Raw genomic sequence first — 21,052 nt, 5'->3', positions numbered from 1 at the left:
TTCTCCCTAGAGGGAGTGAGAGCATGTCCTTCTACTCCGCCATCTTGGTTCAGGCTCTTCTCGCTTCTAAACAGGTGCTGTCTTGAGGGTGTGTGGATGTGCCAGGGACAACATAAAGCAGTTCAGGAGTTATCTTCATTTTTAACCCTTTGTCTGAATGTCTAGTGTTAATCCTTAGTAAACTATGAGGGAGAGGGAGGAGGGGGAGGAGAAGAAAGGGGAGGGGCGGAGAGGAAAGGCCATATGATTTAGCCAGTTAAAACACAGAAGCCTTTTTTCTTCTCTTCAAAAAAGATGTTTTATGAGGAAAGAGAAACTGAATTTTCTCACCAGGAAAAAACTCACTCTCTTCTAAATGTCAATTTTAAAACCAAAGACGTTTTCCCAGTTTTAGACACTGATGAGTTAGCTCTCCATACTGAGGCTTACAAAGGGTATGTGAGGACTGAACTTGTCACTACCACCAAATGTTGCATGCCCCCTGGTTATGTAAAAAATGGCAGTTCTGAGGAGAAACAGAAGACCATTGACAGAACCAAGAAGATTCAGAAAATATAAACAGACCAATCACAAGTAAGGAAATTGAAACTGTAATTTAAAATCTTCCAACAAACAAAAGTCCAGGACCAAATGGCTTCACAGGAGAATTCTATCAAACATTTAGAGAAGAGCTGACATCCATCCTTCTCAAAATCTTCCAAAAAATTGCAGAGGGAGGAACACTCCCAAACTCGTTCTATAAGGGCACCATCACCCTGATACCAAAACCAGACAAAGATATCACAAAAAAAGAAAATTACAGACCAATATCACTGATGAATATAGATACAAAAATGCTCAACAAAATACCAGCAAACAGAATCCAACAACACGTTAAAAGGATCATACACCATGGTCAAGTGGGATTTATCCCAGGCATGCAAGGATTCTTCAATATATGCAAATCAATCAATGTGATTAACCATATTAACAAGTTGAAGGAGAAAAACCATATGATCATCTAAATAGATGCAGAAAAAGCTTTTGACAAAATTCAATACCCATTTATGATAAAAACTCTCCAGAAAGTGGGCAAAGAGGGAACCTACCTCAACATAATAAAGGCCATATACGACAAACCCACAGCATACATCATTCTCAACGGTGAAAAACTGTAAGCATTTCCTCTAAGATGAGGAACAAGACAAGGATGTCCACTCTCACCACTATTATTCAACATAGTTTTGAAAGTCCTAGCCACGGCAGTCAGAGAAGAAAAAGAAATACAAATTGGAAAAGAAGAAGTATAACCATCACTGTTTGCAGATGACATGATGCTATACATAGAAAATCCTAAAGATGCCACCAGAAAACTACTAGAGCTAATCAATGAATTTGGTTAAGTTGCAGGATACAAAATTAATGCACAGAAATCTCTTGCATTCCAATACACTGAAAACGAAAGATCAGAAAGAGAAATTAAAGAAACAATCCCATTTACGACTGCAACAAAAAGAATAAAATACCTAGAAATAAATCTACCTAAGGAGGTAAAAGACCTGTCTGTGTCGAAGAAGACACAAACAGATGGAGAGATATACCATGTTCATGGATTGGAAGAATCAATATTGTGAAAATGACTATATTACCCAAAGCGATCTACAGATTCAATGCAATCCCTATCAAATTACCAGTGGCATTTTTCACAGAACTAGAACAAAAAAATCTTAAAATGTGTATGAAGACACAAAAGATCCCGAATAGTGAAAGCTATCTTGAGAAAAAAAAAAATGGAGCTGGAGGAATCAGACTCCCTGACTTCAGACTATACTACAATGCTACAGTAAGCAAGACAATATGGTACTGGCACAAAAACAGAAAAATAGATCAATGGAACAGGATAGAAAGCCCAGAGATAAACCCACACACCTATGGTCAAGTAATCTATGATGAAGCAGGCAAGAATATATAATGGAAAAAAGACAGTCTCTTCAATAAGTGGTGCTGGGAAAACTGGACAGCTACATGTAAAAGAATGAAATTAGAACATTACCTAACACCATACACGAAAGTCAACTCAAAATGGATTTAAGACCTAAATGTAAGACCGGACACTATAAAACTCTTAGGGGAAAACACTCTTTGACATAAATCACAGCAATATCTTTTTGGATCCACCTCCTAGAGAAATGGAAATAAAACCAAAAATAAACAAATGGGACCTAATTAAACTTAAAAGCTTTTGCACAGCAAAGGAAACCATAAACAAGGCAAAAAGACAACCCTGAGAATGGAAGAAAATATTTGCAAACAAAGCAACTGACAAAGGATTAATCTCCAAAATTTACAAGCAGCTCATGCAAGCTCAATATCAAAAAAAATCACACAACCCAATCCAAAAATGGGCAGAAGACCTAAATAGACATTTCTCCAAAGAAGACACTCAGATGGCCAAGAGGCACATGAAAAGATGCTCAACATCACTATCAGAGAAATGCAAATCAAAACTACAATGACATATCATCTCACACTGGTCAGAGTGGTCATCATCAAAAAATCTACAAACAATAAATGCTGGAGAAGGTGTGGAGAAAAGGGAACCCTCTTGCACTGTTGGTGGGAATGTAAATTGATACTGCCACTATGGAGAACAGTATGGAGGTTCCTTAAAAAACTAACAACAGAACTACCATATGACTCAGTAATCCTACTACTGGGCCTTTACCCTGAGAAAACCATAATTCAAAAAGACACATGTACCCCAATATTCACTGCAGCACTATTTACAATAGCCAGGACATGGAAGCAACCTAAATGTCCATCAACAGATGAATGGATAAAGAAGATGTGGTACATACATACAATGTAATATTATTCAGCCATCAAAAGCAATGAAATTGGGTCATTTGTGGATGGACCTAGAGTCTGTCATACAAAGTGAAGTAAGTCAGAAAGAGAAAAGCAAATATCATATATTAATGCATATATGTGGAATCTAGAACAATGGTACAGATGAACCTATTTGCAGGGCAGGAATAGAAACACAGACATAGAGAATGGACGTGTGGACACAGGGGGGAAGGGGAGGGTGGGATGAATTGGGAGATTAGGTTTGACATAAATATACTACCATGTGTAAAAGAGATAGCTAGTGGGAACCTGCTGTATAGTGCAGGGAGCTCAGCTCGATGCTCTGTGATGACCTACATGGGTGGGATTGCGGGGGAGGCTGGGAGGGACGTCCAAGAAGGAGGGGATATATGTATACATATAGCTGATTCACTTCGCTTGTACAGCAGAAACTAACACAACATTGTAAAGCAATTATACTCCAATAAGAAAAGGGGGGGGGGATATGTTCACATGTTTAAAAAAAAAAAAAAAAAAGAAACGCTGAGCAGTTGCAGCCACCAATAAGAAAGGAAAGCCTGTCCAGTGGGAACTACATGCAAACCTTCCAGTGATGGGGAGTGAGGCATTCTTGGAGATCATCTGCGAAAACGGCAGCCCACAATTCCTCCCACGCCTGTGCATGCACACTCCTCCTCCCATCCAGAGGTGGGGTCTATTTCCTGCCCCTTCAATCTGGCTGGAGTTGTGACTTGCTTTGACCAACAGAATGTAGCTGAAGTGACACTTTGTCTATTCTAGGCCTAGGATTTCAGAGATCTTGCAGCTTCTGTGTTTGCCCTCTTGAGTTTGGCCTAGACTACTAAATGATGAGAGATCTCATGGAGAGAGAGGGCATGTGGAGGAGGGCCAAGGTGTCCTAGCCAACAGCTAGTACCAAGGTCCCAGACATGTGGAGTAAGGTCATCTTGGATCCACCAGTTGCAGTAAAACCACTGCAGCTTGGAACACACATGAGCCCTCCCCAGATTTCTGGTCCACAGATGTGTGAGCAAAACAAGTCATTGCTGTTTTACGTCACTAGGTTTGTAGATGATCTGTTATGAAGCAACAGATAACTGAAACAGACAACTGAAACAGACATCTTACAGTTCTCTCTCTCTCTCTCTCTCTGAGTGGCTCCAAAGGCTACATGCCTGGGTTTCTATACCCTCCATCTGTGCTGTCTTCTACTTATTCCTGGGTCCCTCCCAATTTTATTCCAAGGCACAAAGTACACATCTCATGTAAAATGTTCTTAACAACACAAGAGAGAGTATTATACCACTAACTGTGGGAGACATACAGTTAAGACCTGTATTAGGGCTTGTTCAAGAAAGGGGGCATTTGCTATCAAACGCTTGTGGGGGGACAGGATGAAATGATGCTGTTGGAAAGCATTTCTTCAAGTGAGGTTTCAGGATTTCGTCCAACTTCCGACAAGAAAGTTAGAGAAGTAGTCACTTACGACATTTGTGTGTGCATTTATATCTCTAGAAAATTACAGCCAAGCCTAAGGGAACGCTCATTAAATACTGTTAACTAAGATCTTCATATTGTGGATTTTAAAGGAAGATAACAATATTCACCTGAGGACAAAAACATGCTCTGTTGATGGATAATGTTAAATTCCCTTGGCAGGAAATTCCTCCAAAGCATTGTCTCCAGAAAGCCAGGGGCTCTCAGGGCGTGGCCATGTATGCTTTGGGTTCCTGTGAGGTGAACATCACAGGTTTCCAAAGGAGGCTAAGGCAGCATCTGCTAACTTTATACCAGATCAGGCCTGAAACGACATTTGAAAAGGAGTCAAACTGCCTTATTCTAAGTTGTTTTCACCAGAAAGGCAAACCTGATGAATATTAACGACCTTCTTCCCAGAATCATGTACGTACACAGGTCTTGCATATAACATTGGCCCATCATGGATCCCAGGTTAAAAACCTCTATCGTGGTGGTACACTAGCTCCCTCAGGACTGGAGACATACACTCTGCTGCAGCCTTCATCCTAGGAATGTTTCCACTGACACTCCTGCACTGGCTTCCACAGGAACATAAATCTCGCTGTGAATCATCTCACTCTCTCGCAGAGACTAATGAAGAAGAACATATAATGAAGCACTGTAATACTCTTTTAATATGTACCTCACCAGATACACAGCATAGAGGAACATAATTTATAATCCACCAAATCAGATGAGTATTTTCACCAGTTCCTGCCCATATACTTGCAGGCCTGGCCATGCATTTCATATTTCATTTCTATTTCTATATTTTGTGCTCAAGGCGGGATGGCTGCTTGTTTACACAAGTTTTAATATTGTTATTAGCAGTATCCGGTCTTTTTTCTATCACACTACTTTTGAATGTTTTCTGGCTTTAAGGGCCCAAGGACACCAAAAAACTGTTAAGGTTCAAAAATCATTAGATGTTGCCTGCTGTAAGCTCGTATATGCCCCTTAGGGACATGAAACATAATCAAACTCCTTAGAAATCTGTCTCAACATTTAATATTATTTTATTTAACAAAAGATTAAGTTTAAAAATTATCATTTTGAGAAAGGGGCATATGTGACACTCAGAGATGGACTTATGCTCTATTTTCAGAGAATTCTGTTGAGACAGATTACAGTTATTGACTGTATTACAGTTACTGACACTTACTCCTGGCTGGATTCTTGGCTAAGTCTTTTATGTAAATCACCTTATCTAATCCTCACAACACAACAGAATAAGGGAGGTGGCTCACTGGCTAGCTGGTCATCAAACTTGCTTCCCTTTGCTCTGCACAGTTGGGTGCTTTCCCAGCCTCCCTTGCAGTTGGATGGGGTCACATGACTGAGTTCTGCCAATGGAACGGCGGTGAAAATAAGGAAAGCATCTTCTAGGCTTGGCCCATATAATCTTACTCAATCCTCCTTGCTCTCTCATTTCCCCCACCAACTGGTCGATTGTAGAGATCTGCAGAGCAGAAGGCAGAGCTACAAGATGGAAGGAACCTGGGTTGCTGAATCACGGTGCAGTACCCCACCCTCAGAATACCCACAGTAAACTGGTATGTGAGCAAGAGATAAACTTCTATTGTCCTGAGTCACTGATATTTTGGGGTTATTTGTCACAGCAGTTACACTGTACTGAAAGTACTTTTATGAGCATAGAGAGGCTGAGTAATCTGCTCATAGTCACATAGCTATTAAGAGGTAACAGATTTAAATCCGAGTGTTTTGTTTTTAGAAAACATGTTATTAACTGCTATTTGATTATATTCCCTTTTTCCAAGTTAATTTTCACCATACGTAACATAATCTTCTTTTATACCTGATTTACTATATTTGTGGGAAGTGGTTGGACAGAGTCCAAAGTTTGAGAGAAAGAGAAGATAATTTCTTCAAATAAATTATCTGATTTCATATCTCTTTATTAACCATGTCAGAAAAAGGCTATGTTGTTTACACAATTTTGCAGGAGATCTCTGTTACTCTGTGAAAGTTTATATTCAGAGATTCTTTAGTAATTACTAATGCTCTATAACAAATTATCCCCCAAACTTAGTGGTTTAAAGCATTTAGTATTTCTACCACTTTCTGCGAGTCAGGAGAAGGCTAGCTCAGTGGTCTCTTATGCGGTTGCACTCAAGGTGTCGGTTGGGGCTATATCATCTGAAGGCATGACCATTCACTTCCAGAGTGGCTGACTCACACATGGCTGGCAACTTGGTCTGGTTGTTGGTAGGCAGCCTCACTTTCTCTCCACTGGGCTGTGTGACCACCATCACAGCATGGTGGCTTGCTTGCCCCGGAGTGAACAAGTCCAGAAACCAAGGCAAATGCGACAAGGTCTTAGGACTGCTCAGCAAAGTCACAGACCATTATTTTTGCAATTTCCTATTGATCAATTCCTACTGATCACATTGGGATCAGTGCTGATCGCTTATTCACAGTTGGAAGAGGATACACAAGGGAGCGACTACTAGGAGACAGGGGTTACCAGGAGCCACTTTGGAGCTTAGCTACCACAGGAGCCCACCCATTCATCCAACACATACACTGAGCACATACTGAGGAACTGGGGACAAAGCACAGAAGAAAACAGACTAAAGTCCCTGCTTTCATGATACACACATTCTACAAGAGGCCAGAAAGGCAATAGGTGTAATCAATAAGTAAATTATATAGTATGCCAGAAAGTGGTAAGGAGAGAGACGGCATGATCAAGGGGAGGGGGAATGCCGGGGTTGAGACTGTTCGCAATTTAAAATAGAGAGATGTCGGTGGGCCTCACTTAGGCTTGAAGGAGGTGAAGAAGTATGCCAGGAGGAAGAGCGTTCCAGGCACTGCAAACGGTAACTGCATAGCCCTTGAGGTGGGAGTGTGTGCCATGGGCAAGGACCAGCAAGGCAGTCGAGGTGGCCGTAGGAGGGAACTCAGGGAGAGGGCTGTAGGAGGTGAGACGAGGCAAGTAACAGAGGGGAGAGCATAGACCCTGTAGGACATTCAAGGCTCCTGGGAGAGCTCTGACTTTCACTCTGTGAAATGCGAAGCCACTGGACGGTTCTTAGCAGACAACTGATACTATTTGATCTAACACTAAAAAAACCTCATTCTGGTGGCTGACATCGGAATAGACAGGCCAAGCGTGGGAACAGGGAAACAAAAATTAGGAGGCTCCTGTAAAAATCCAGATGAGAGCTGATGATGGCTTATTTTGGAGTGTCATCAGTGCAGGTGGTTAGCGGTCAGATGCTAGATTTATTTGGCAGGTGACCTAGTGCGATCCATTCACCTTTCTAGGTAAAGGTTTTATTTAGGAGAAACAGCATTTTTATTATATCCCAGCACCCTGGGCTGTCAAATGGTGCCCTGCAGTTTCTGAGAAGCTTCAGAGAGATGTGCTACCAGGAACTGAGGTGGGACAGATGGGTGGAGTTTCATGTCCCTCTACCCCAGTTTTTAAGGGCAGCTGTGTTGACATACTTCATTATGTGGGGTGAGGGCAACCTTCTTAAGACAGACCAGAAACTCCAATGCCCTAAAGGAAAAGACAGACACGCCCCCCCGCCCACACACGGTATGAAACAATACACCATTTATAAAACTATAAAGAAACTATAGGTTAGGAAAAATATTTGAAACACATGAAAATAGTTTACTATTCTAATGTTTTAAAAAAACTCAAAAATTCATAAGAGGACAACCAAGTGAAAAAAAAACAAATGGGTAAAGGGCATTTTCAAAATGAGCCTCCTAGTAGTACCTCCTTCACTGCATTGTTATGAGGTTAAAAGGACAGCATATGTAAAGTGCTTAGCACACAGTTCCTATTACAAAAGAAATGCCCAATATGTTGTCCGCCACTACCGTCACCACAACCGCCACCGTTGCCACTGCTGCAATCCCAAGATGACTATCACCGCCACCATACCACCACCAGCAACTTAGTCATCATCACTACAGTGTAAAAGCCACCACTGATGTGAACCTCAGTCAACCCTGTAGGCCAGTTTCAACTCAGCTCCCCCCCAAGTAAATTCTCCACCTGTGGTGACCAATGATATATTACCTTTTCATGATTTTCTATTAGGATCTCAATGACAATGTTCTGAAACTTGATATCCATGATGGCTGCTACCGTTTCTTCCTGAGGACGCAGCAGGGTGGGTCCGAACACCACGCCAAGGTTTGCCACCGTCATCAAATTCTGCTTGTGGTTGTTAGCAACGCTGGTAGGAAGGAAAAGAAATGGCACAAATGAGAGAAATAGTGTATGAGTGGACAGCTGACCTCCTGTACCCTTCCCATCTTCAGACGCCTCATCTGGTAGGAGCCAGATCTGGGGACATGTTCGGACGCCTCTGGAGTCCAAAGAGAGACTTTTCTGCTCCTATTTTCGTCTACCAAAGGTTCAGAAATCTCCAGTGTTTGGGCTGTTTTGCTATTTCAGGATACGACACTCCTTACAATTCCCATTTTGCCTAAAACAACCAACCAACCAACCAACCAACCAACCAAAGCAGCTTGCCTTCCAAAATGTGAACCTTTGCACATCTGAATCCCTATTCTGCAAATCCAGGTAACTGCTAATCCCTCTTAGTTACAACTTTTAAACTTGGCTGCTGCTTAAACCGCTGTGATCATTAGCATTTTCTCTACTGCAAAGATTAAAAACTCCTGACGGCTTTAATACATTTGCAAATATAGGCCCAAAATAGACCTAATTTTTTTAAATGGGTAGATCTCGGTCAGGAAATTCAGCACTTTAGGCTCAAAGTATTAAAGCCCCATCATAGTAGACACGTGGCTTACGTTAAGCCAAACATTTCTGCATAAACAGAAATAAAAATGCACTACTATACATCCATGTATATGGCTGTGTTTATATTGCCACTTACTCTCAAAGTCCAAGGAACACACAGGGTCAGGAGTATTGGGGCTGAGTAAACTGCTAAACACATATGCATATTTCTGGATAAACAACTACTCGAAACATATATCTGAACTCCACACCCAGGGCACCATGACCTAGCCATAAAATTTCATTGTTCATTTGCTGGCCCCATGTACAAAAATATACCAATTATCTATTGACAACAAATAAGTTAAAAGTTAAGGCCATTCAGTATTGTTAAGAAAATATTAGAGGCTTCCACCTAATATTTCCACCTGTTAGAAGAAGGAAACTATTCATTACTAGAAACTAGAGAGAAATTGGGCAGAGATGCCAGTTTGCACAGACATACCTCCCTAGCACTTAGTGCTATTTATACTGAGTATTTGTTTTTCACACAATTCTATAAATGTTTACACTGTTTCTCTTGGATACTTCTATTTTGTAGGAGGAAAAAGAGGTTCTACTGCTTTAACTGCTGGTTTTGAAACTGAGCCTTTACTGAACACTACATTAACCAATTTTATCAGCAGATGTGTATTTTTCTTTCGTTTTCTAGGGCTAAACGTCTGATTTCATAAAAAGCTCCTCCTCTGAAAGGGATGGTTAAGTCTATGAAACGTGAACTGTGAAACAGCCCAGTCAGGAAGGGAACTTGCTTTCTGATTGCTAAACAATACCTGCAGCAAGGAGATGTTTCCACTGATGCCTTGGCCTGTTTCTGGTCCAAGTAATAATATTTTACAAACATTTTCTGAGTTCTAGCTGAATCTCCTGATGTTACTTATAGTTTTCCATTCTACCCAAAACTGTATCAGGTTTCTAGTCTGAAAGCGTTAAAGCAAGGGGAAAGGCTGGCAAAGGGGAAAGGCTTTGGTTCTGGGCCTCAGTCAATCAGTAAGTCTGCATGTTTACAAGCTGCTTGTAACACCACTACTTTCAACATCAGTTCCTTTGTGCAGGAAGTGAATTCCATGCCTTTATACTTCCCCTCCCAAATAAGCCAAGTCAGTAGACTTACCTTCTTGTCACAAAAGTCCCTGTGTAAATGAATCAACAAGCTATTTATGTATGAAAGCACTTTTAAATTGTAGACCAATATAAAAATATAGGGTTTGGACGATGATCACTTTCACCATCACGCTTCTCAACACAATCTGACTAAAGCAACAGCCTCTTAACGAGGCTCTCTGACTAGACTCTCTGGGTTTGCTGCACCCTGCCTGCCACCACCAGCTACCGTCTACAACTTAGCTCCACTCAAGGCAGTCCTCTGTTGAAAACTACAATGGCCTCACACCTCACTGGGTCACTGAGAGAGAACACAGTGACACAGTGTATGTGCAAGTGTTCAGCGACGCTTGCAGAGCTGGAACGTTCTGATAATGGTGACCATAAACCACTGGTGGGCTCCACTGTTTTTAATGTCAAACTCCTATGATGTAGCACAGCTTTTCCAACTCACCTCTAAGCCCTCTGTCACCTCCCAGCTCTGGGTCCCTGAGCAAGGGACTCAGTGTTTAAGCTTTGGGTTCCTCATCTTTTAAAAAAGGGGATGAGGGCTTCCCTGGTGGCGCAGTGGTTAAGAATCCGCCTGCCAATGCAGGGGACACGGGTTTGGGCCCTGGTGCGGGAAGATCCCACATGCCGTGGAGCAACTAAGCCCGCGCGCCTAGAGCCTGTGCTCCGCAAGGAGAGAAGACACTGCAATGAGAAGCCTGTGCACCGTAACCAAGAGTAGCCCCCGCTCGCCACAACTAGAGGAAGCCCGCGCGCAGCAAAGAAGACCCAACGGAGACAAAAATAAATAAATAAAATAAATTTAAAAAATAAAATAAAATAAAAAAGGGGGTGAGGTGAATAATACATCTACTTCGTGAGGTTGTTGTATCAGTTAAATGTGTTACCGTGTGGGAAATGCAGTGATGATTATTATATTCATTCACTACCCATCCTCTTTCCACTTTCACATCTACCTGCCTTTGTCAATCTTCTCCCTAGAACGTTCTCTTACCCTTCTTTCTTTGCTTGGCAAACTGTTGGTCTTCAAGGCACGGCGCCAATGGCTCCCTTCCCTTCTGAAGTCTTTGTCTAGTCTCTCCCCAGTCCTCCACCCCTCAATGAAGGCAGGAGTGTTGGCCCCTGGATTTATTACATGTTATTAAGGTCTCGACTACTGCCTTAGGGTAGAGACCGTGCTTATTTTAGTTGGTAGCACCAGTGCTGAGAGCAGTGCCCGGCCCAGGAGAAACACAACAAATGTTCAATGAGGTTTTAAAAGACGACCCGAGTTTCTGAGTAGACATTAAACAATAATTCTCAACCCAACTACTTAATCAGAAAACCTCAAATTATTACTGATGATTTTTGGGGAATGTATCTCAACTCTCCCAACCTCCCTTTTCAAAGTCTGGAACTGTGTTCCATTTCTTAGATTTAATTAATGAGCAATAATTACTCCGATTTACTGGCCCAAATGACCAAAGGCATTTGGAAAAAACCTATGGTAATTGTGGATAAGCATCTCTGAATATAAATACGCTTGAGGCTACCCAATGTAACTCATTTCCTTTTTAATGATCCATTTTATTTTAGAACTTAAAAAAACACATTGATCTAAGTCTTACGAAACTTTTGGGGAAAAAGGCTATACCTTTCATGACTAGCTACCATTATCTTTCGGCACACTGAGGTAACAAATTGATCTATCACTTGGTTGTTACTGCTCACAACTTGGTACAGCTATGCTCATTACTCCAGAATTAATTATTATCGGCTGGAGATTGCTACGTAACCCAGACAGAAAGGCACAGACCTCAGTCTCTGCTGGCACTGGCCATCCATTATAACTTGATGCATTTACCCATGTGTGGGAGGAGGGCTGGCAGAGCACTGAGAAGCCTGGTCTAGCCAAGGCGACGGGGCTCATTCATTAGTGAGGTCTATAAAACACAGAGAACTTGCTTTCCGGGTTGGTAACTGAGCTGCTTGAGCTCTTCCCCACACAGCCCAGAATGTCATGTTGAGTCTTGACTTAAAATCCACACACAAGAGTCTCTTATGCATTATTGCATATTCCACTGAGGGAGTCTTTGACAGGCCTTCCCTAGGTCCACGTGGACTCTTCTGTGGAGAATTCTAAGACAACTGCCAATTCTACAGGCTTCCTCTGCAGGCGGCAGAGAAACAGTTTCCACATGCGATTTTAAGGGAAAGCCCGGTTCCTTCTGTGACTGTTCAGAGTTTGCCACATCAGCTGAGAAGCAGGGCATCTCCTGAGGGGCATGCCTTCAGGGCAGTTGGTGGGGGATCGGCATCCCATGTTCCCTGTGGTTCCCTAATGAATTACGGTTAATGAGGAAAGAGCATGTTAAAAGGAAAATGGCCATTGCCACCTTTGCTTCAAGGGAAAGTGGATGGGGACTCTGGATTGGTCTGATACCCTCTGAGAGGCAGAAGGAGGTAAATTACTTCCAGATGAAGATGGTGGTGGGGGAGCACTATGAGGGGAGGAGAGTGGAGGCAACTCTTTTGGGGCCTGTAATACAGAGATGTCCATGCTGTTCTGGGGATCACATCTGTCTTCCTAGCATTTAAATGAGAGTCAGAGCTCTGGAAGTGCTGAGAGGTACTTTATAACCACAGACTGGTCCTGATGTACCAACAATACCTAAGCCTGCTGCTAGGTCTGCAAATAGGTTTCATCTTGAGGCCTGCAGTGCTATGTCGAGGAGTGTTAAAGTTGCATCCTGGCTCCACTGGACACAATGTGGTGACAGATTAGCACTATCTGCGATGAACCAGATGGGTGGAGGTTACAGCACAGCAACACTTTTATCTGCCATCCTTTATTTGTTTGTTTCAGCTTCCAGTGTTAAGTAATGACAACTTAGACTTGTAAGGTGTTTTAGAGTTTACAGGAGCTCTGCAACATTTTTTAATGTTGTTTGAACTTCATGTAAGTCTAGAACAGTAGCTCTCAAACTTTCTGACAATAACCTATGGTAGGAAACATATTTTCCCATATAACACTTCACTAGTATATACATACATATATACACACATAGAGAGAGGTACACACACATACGTACTTGCATATCAGAAACACGAGTTACTAGAAGCACAAGTTTCAGAAACAGTAAGTGTGATAAATTCTGTTATTTTTTATTCTATTCTGGTCATCTTTCTGCTACTAAATCCATTTTACAATCCATTAATGTGTCATGACTTAAAATTTGAAAAATGCCATTCTATAGGTATGGAGTACAAATATTATTTCCAATTTATAAATATGGGGGAAAAAAAGCTAAAGGAGACAGGATAGCACAGGGAGTGGAGTCATACAGACATTCCCAGCTGGATGACAGGAGGCGGGTCACTTGGCTTCTCTAAACCCCTTTCTTCACCTATAAAACACAAGCAACAGTACCTACCTCATAAAGTTTGAGGATGATTAATAAGACTAGGTGAGTCAATCTCTTGGCCTGAAATAATGGCTTACTAAATGACAGCTAGTATTGTTCATGGTGGTGGTCAAGGTAGTGGTGATGACAGTGGTGAAAGGAGAAGCAAGTGCCAATTTAAGTCACACTGTAAATTGGTGTTGTCACCTGGTGTCCTGCTTCTGCCTGGCGCAAGGAACCCTGTCTCTTCCACCTGTATTTCAAGGGCTATTTTTCTCTTCTGGTTATCCTTTTTTTTTTTCATTTCTTCTTTTTTAAAAATTATGAAATACTTCAAATCCACAGAAAAATTCAAAATATATTATTACTTATTTTCTATCATTACCCTATAAGCACCTCACATGACAGGCTGAGAGCCTCATAGGAAGCTACAGCAAACCCACCACACTCACTTCGCCTTCAAGGGCACCAACTTGCCCCTGGCCTGCCTGGCAAGTCTTCCCCTAACCGCCCACCTGCCTGCAAAGCCCAGTTCTAGACACCTCCCTGACGGGAGGCCACACAGAGCTCTAAGTGATTATGTTCACAATCAATCCCGTGGGACATTTCTACCCTGACTGCTTCCCTTCTCATGAGTGTCTCAGGACTGGGGGCTGGATCCAGATCTTGGAGTGCATCCCCTGCAGCACACAGGCAGGCACTGGGTAGGGCCCAGGTTACCAATCCGGAAAGTAGTTGAGTGTGTGGGCACCTAAGCTGCAGTAAATATCACTTATCTCCCTACTACCCTCTCAGGGATAGAGAAGCTCCGAGCTCTGGGGCCAAGAAGGATTAGCTGGAAAGGAAGCTACTGGAACTTATACTTTTTTTGTGGCTACCCAAGGCAAGTTTAGTTTCAAGGGTTGTCAGCGAGGCTCCTTCCACCAACTTCAACTTCAATCTTAGTATAGAGTGGGGAAAGGGTGGGGGGAATCCTCACCACCACTGGCTGAGAGTTTTTTACTGAGTCAGACTGTGTGTGTGTGTTGCCTGGATACCACCTGAACTCGGTGAGACAGGACCAGTCTGGATGGTGCTCAGGAGGCTTCTGCCAAGGAAATCCATCAGAGCCATAAATACAGCTTTGCTGGGCTGTCCTGATGGCTGGCACCAGAATGAGCGTTTAAAATAAATTTTTCCGTGCACTTACTGGGGTCATGCTCACCAACCATATTTAATATCTTTCTGGGAATGGTTATCCAGTGAGAAGCCAGATTGGAAGCTCTGAATAACTGAATGCTGCTTATGATGGATACTTTTACCCAGTATAATCTTCAAGACAGCTGCTTGAGACAAGTAGGTGAGACTATCGCTGCCATTTAACAGAGGAGAAAACTGAAGCACTGAGAAGTTAAGTAATTTGCCTGAGGTCACACAGCTAATGAAGGGCAGAGCCAGGAAAGGAACTCGGGGTGGCTGCAGAGCCCATCATCTTCACCTTAGCACTCTGCTGCTCCCACACAACTACGGGTCAGTTCAGCTGGGCTGAAAGAGGCATTTTGTTTCCTCAGAAGATCCAACCACAAATGAATACATGGAGCAGTTACACGCTTGGGCACGTGGGAGAAAAAGTAGTGGTTATAATAGAGGGAAAAAAAGCCGCTCCCTCATTCACCACCCAAATCACTAAACCGGAAGAAGGAAAGAAAAAGCAAGAGAGAGGAAGAAAAAGCAGGTATGCCTATGAGAGTGATACTGGGCTAAACATCATTTCTACTCCCTTCCTGAAGTGGCTTCATGCTTGACAAAAACATGAAAATGACGAAATAGCCCTCAAATATGACAGCATTCCATTTGCAGTCGGCTGGCAGAGTCAGAGAGCTGCAATCATGAAAGAGTGAACACTTTAAGACTGAGAGAGAAGGATGAATTAAAAGGAAGAAAGGAGGACGGGCCAAATGGATGATTTCGAGAGCCCCCTCAAAAAGACAATTATGGCCGCATGTGCAGCCCGGCAGGCTGCTCCGCTTTCATCCAAGGGTCTCAAAGCTCTGTGAATAACTACCAATGTCTTCTCTGTTTCTGGTGAAATGTGTAAAACTATATTTCAGACGGAAAAACTTCACTGCTAAGATGTTAAGTATTGACAAGTATCATATACATCGACTTTAACGCCCGCTTACAGAAGCCCACTTGGTACTGAAAATCCTTCAGAGAAAAGGAAAAAGGATTTGGGTAAATGCAGCAAAGTCAAGGTACCTCTTGGCATATAGCTTGCAGTCTAAAGTGGAGACTGTTCTAAAATCTGAGCGTGCAACCAGCTCTATTTCCCCTCTGGTCTCCTCCAATCCAATACCACTACCTGTTTGAAACCGACCAAAGGCTTCTGACTGTTTTTAATTACAGGTTAAAAACCCTCGGCCTGCAAGATCCCACATGATCTAGACCCTTCTCCACCATGCCCCCCTTGGCTAAAACTGGGCTAAAACTCTCGTTAGGCCTGGGTGCCTTCCTTCCTAATACTGATGCTCCCTGACGGGGAAGCCCTGCAGCCCCTCTTGATCTGGCTCTCTCCTAACTTATCACTCTCACTTCCCAAAGAGGTCTTTCTGGATGCCCCATACCAGGTCAGATACCTCATTACAAAACTAATTCCTCAATTCTCCTTCCTAGCACTTGGTGAATTATGTCATTATTCACGGAATTGTCATTGTCTGTCTCCTCCACTTACTAGAAGTTCCAAGAAAACTGGGATGGCATTATCCTCCCTTACTGTCCCATCGCCAGGGCCTAGCACAGAGTTTGCCCTTATCAGGTGTTGGTGAAAAAAGAGAACACGCGCATGCTTTGGGAGGCCACCTTCCTCTGAGGCTCTCAAGGCTCAGCCGCACTGAATGCCTGGTTTAAACTTCCACATAATCTACTGGTGTCTCAGCACCTTTGCTAAGTGGGACAGTGGTCAGGGGAGTGGCCAGAGCAGCTCACCCTGACATCGACAGCGTGGAATAAACCAGGCAGCTCTCATTGGCCACAGTGCTAATCTGGAAGGTACGAAGGCCATAAAATACTCATAGGGTATAATTATCATTATCACATGAGTGATCTAATAAGCATTATAAATTACAGCATAAGCTTACCATATTATACCAGTCTCTTTCCAATATACTTAAACCTTCTAGCATAGTGTCTCCTGCATCTCACTCTTCCCTTTCTTATCCCTTTCTGAAATCCCTTTATTTCCTGCCTGCCTTAGATTATTAACATCGACATCAACAACAGCAGCAACTGATACTGACCGAGCGAGCACCTCCTGTGAGACGAGCATTAAGCACTGCAGTGATTACCCCATTTGATCTTGACAATAACCCTATGAGGTTAAGTTCCAATCCTATCCCACAGGAAGAAGCTAAGGCTCAGAAAACCCAGAAATTTGTCCCAGGTCACAAGTAGTGACCTGTAGTAGGGCTGAACAAGTAGTAGGGCTGGAATTTGATGCCACGCAGTCTGCAGTCCAGAGCTACTTACTGCTCCTAGATGCTCTCTGATACAATGCAGTGCATATATGTGTGTGTGTGTGTGTGTGTGTGTGTGTGTGTGTGTGTGTGTGTGTGTGTGTAAACATGTGTGAGATATAATATATACAGTATATCATCTGCCATTTTTATCTCACTTGCCTCTCTTCTCTTCTACATAGCCTAGCCTTAAAGAGAACATGGGTATAAGGAGAACCGGATTATTTTTAAAAGGATGATTTGAAAGCAAACAAGGATATTAGGTTCATCTCTGCCCATCAACAGTGTAAAACCCCTAAGCTTTTCTACTGGGAGAAAACTAATCTGGGTCACGGGAATTACTGGCCTCCTCCGGAATAGGCCAGGTTTCATTAACAATAAGAATTATACTTTTGCTGCTAAGCTGCTTAATTTTTCTAAATTAGTCACAGCTGTTTAGAGACTAACAACAGGCCAATCTGAATTCTATTTGCCCTACGTGGTCTCAGCTACTTGGTATTTGAATAGTTTTGTGCACATGGAAGGCACATCCCTTCAGTCTAGGGGTTACTGGATGGACTTCCCCACTCTGGTCCTGGCTGGTTCAGGCTCTGGCCTGTAGCCGTATTCTTGGACCCAGTCCACAGGCCCAGATGGGGAAGCACAGCACTGGTCCAGGGAACCCTGCTTCCTGGAAAATTACTTAACTATTTCAAATTACATAACAATCCATTATAAAGTCCAGTGTCATTGTCATTTCCAAAGCATTTTACAGTTTTTAAAGTCCTTTCACATGATCATTGATTGACTGATTTTGAGGCTTATGTTCTCCAGTCTATAGAGAGATGCTGGAGCACAGAGGAGGCATAATAGTTGCACCGGTGCATGCCAACCTGATGTCACGGAGCACTGCAAATATATCAGTTCCTGCTGGTGGTGACACTTCCTTCAATGGCTCAGCCTCTCACCTTTAGGTGAGCACTGTCCAAAAAGGCAGGCCATGGAGGAATTGCCTTAGGACTTTCTACTGCCTATTATGTGCCAGGGACTTCTTTAAGTGCTGGGGATACAGCCATGAGCAAAACAGTCACCCCCCACTCCCAAATACCCTGCTTTAAAAGCTTACGTTCTTTTGGGATTGGACAGACAATAAGCAAATAAAATCTAGGGTGGAAACGGAGCACTTGCGGACTGTCTGCAGTTCTAGGCACAGTGGTGAGGGAAGGGATCACTGAGAGGGAGGTATGTACTAGCGACCTGAAGGAGGGAAGGAAGCAAGCCACGTGGATCTCTGGGAAGAACGCTCCAGGGGAGCAAAGAGCAGATGCAGATGCCTCAGGGAGCAACCTGTGGGGCACGTTGGCAGCACCAGTGAAAGCCAGCGTACCTGCCGCAGAGCCATCAAAGGGGAAGGTATCAGGACCAGTCAGGTCACAGACTCAAGAGGCGGAAAATCCTTGCAGGCCACTGTAGGAGCTTCCCTCTCCACTCAACGAGATGAAAAGCCATGAGAAAATTCTGATCAGAGAGATAACACAATTCGCTATGCCTCTCTGCAGACTCAGAAAGGTCTCACCTACTAAGACTTAAATGCCCCAATTCCACGGGCACAAGAGATGTAAGAACTTCACAAACTAGCACAAGGCCCCGTGAGAGAATTCAAGACACGCAAAACCCAGAATATGCTACTTTTCATATTTATTTAAGTAACTGAAATGTGTAAGGCACCGTGCCTTTGCATCTATGTCTGTGTTAACGTGGTAGGTCTCTGAAGTCGTTCCACATTTTTCTCTTTGTCATTGTGCTAAGTCTTCCCCTGACTTCCCCACTGGGAGGTTGTAAAAGAACAGAATGTTTAGCCAATGAACTGGAGGCCTAGAGTCTAAGTAACAGCCTCTAGGTGCTAGTTACCTGCTACCTAGCTAACAGTCACCCACAAAGAACACCAATATTAAACGTGTTATGTAAACCTTTATAAAGCCCATCGAACTGAACCATCTTAACAACCTTTAATTAACTACAAGAACAGATCCATATTACTACACCCATTTTACAGATGAAAGGTCAGGGACAAAAGGAACTACATCAAAGGTTAAGGGATTGGCCCCTTACCATGTGACTTAGCTCCAGTAAGAATAATGGCTCTAAGACTGAGCAGTCAGGGGTTCTCACTTTCCATGAAATGCTAACCTCGTTGCTGCTTCTACGAAATGACGATAATCCTTTCAGGAGGTAGAATCAAGATTCCAAATCCACTGATGGGATTATGGGAAATGTTACTGACGGAGAAATTGACAGACTGAGAGAGAGAGAGACAGAGAGAGAGAGAAACACACATCTATACATGCAAGCACGGACACACACACATATGCCCTGGGTAATCTATCCCCTTTCGTGAAGATTTTTCAAATAAGGGAAATAACCCATCTGATTGGCACAGTTTTGAAAAGGAGTGTACCTTCACCTCAAAAAGGAAACAGACAGAAAATTACATTCCTTGCCATGAGTCTGAAACAAATCAAGAGGCTTAGGTTGAAAAAGCTGGCTTTATATAGCAAGGGCCAATGTACCAAAATGACTGTAATTTATAAATCTATATGTACTATCAACGAACTTCTGAATTACATGTGGATAGGCAATTAATAGAGAAAACAATTATTTCAAGGTGTCCTGAAAAGTTCATGGCAGTTCATGTACAAGAGTTGACACTCCTTTGAAAAGTTCCAGAGGTCAATTAGTACTAACCATGAAAGACGAAACCCCAGATCTCTAACATCCATGAAGAATTATGTGGGTAGAACATCAACATTTTTATATATGTTGACATGTCTGATGCTAAAGAATAGAATTCTTAAAAAAAAAAAAAAATAACCCCAACAATATACATTTCACAACCCACAAAAATTAGAATAAAAATATGAGTGAATGACATCTTACTACGTCTCCCCATTCCTGAAGTTCTATACAACATCTCCTAGCTCCTTGCTGCACCTGAATTGTTATCTCCCAAAATTTTAATGTAGTCCAAGCCTAATGTAGTCCAAGTCCAGCAGCTCATCTTATTTATCTGTACGTATAAAATAATTGTGTTTATATATAGTGGTACACGTTAGAATAAGAGTGAAGAAACAAACCCTTCTGTTACATTTACTGCCTTAATTACAAAAATAGATTCATCAGGGAATTATGCCAGGAGACTTCTTTTTTCAATGCATGCCAGGCAAAACCTGATTTATCCTCCTCATAGACAGAACAAAACTGGAAACTCACTGAATTCTGCTACTTTGGGAGCAAATTATAAAACAAAGTACAGTGTCGACAAACAGGAATTACAGATCCAATGTGTGAAAACCAACATATCATTAGGCAGAGAACAGCATATAATGTCTAGAAACAGAGACACAAATGATTCAAACAGTGCAGTTGAGATCTGGGCCCCGATCTCCCGTCATTCAGGCTCTTGGTGAGTATCATCTGCAAAACTCAAACCCAATACTTTTCAATGGGGAAGTCAAGGTGTTTAATGACAAACTTCCGGAATGCTTCCAATTGTGCAGGCATCAAACCCCGATACCTTAGCTCTTGTCATCTTGCTCTGCTGGGCTTTTCGGAAAGGTGGGTGAAGAATGCCAAGCTGCTGGCAGTGGAGACGGGGGAGAGAATGCAGCACAGGCTGAAGAAATACTTTGAGGACCCAGTGGTGCACAAAGCCCAGGAGAAAGGCCATTAAGGGGTGACTTTAGCAGACCAAACTGGGTATGTGGCAACCCGCAGAGATGAAATAACTTAATGAACATCAGGTTCTCAGGTAACTCCAAACCCCTCACTGTGGCCCATGCGATTTGACCCTGCCTATCTCTCCAACCTCTTGTCACGCTGTTCTGCCCTCACTCTAAAGGTCCAACTTCCTTGGCCTTCTGCAGGCCCCT

General features: G+C 42.7%; 1 protein-coding gene across 2 annotated transcripts in view; it reads right to left on the bottom strand.

The window, feature by feature from the left end:
* Nucleotides 1-21,052, bottom strand: part of ARHGAP26 (Rho GTPase activating protein 26) — a gene marked incomplete at its 5' end in the record, with an annotated part of 471,037 nt that overhangs the window by 101,455 nt on the left and 348,530 nt on the right. For both annotated transcript variants that reach the window (XM_082652237.1, XM_082652238.1), the window contains one exon: nt 8,426-8,585. In XM_082652237.1, the coding sequence (XP_082508363.1) occupies nt 8,426-8,585 (160 nt within the window). The remainder of the gene's footprint in view (nt 1-8,425; nt 8,586-21,052) is intronic.

Source organism: Grampus griseus, assembly GCF_964374135.1.
Source record: "Grampus griseus genome assembly, chromosome: 3".
NCBI classification, from domain to species: Eukaryota; Metazoa; Chordata; class Mammalia; order Artiodactyla; family Delphinidae; genus Grampus; species Grampus griseus.
The sequence above is the reverse complement of the archived record's forward strand: the minus strand, read 5'-3'. Positions and strand labels throughout refer to the sequence as shown.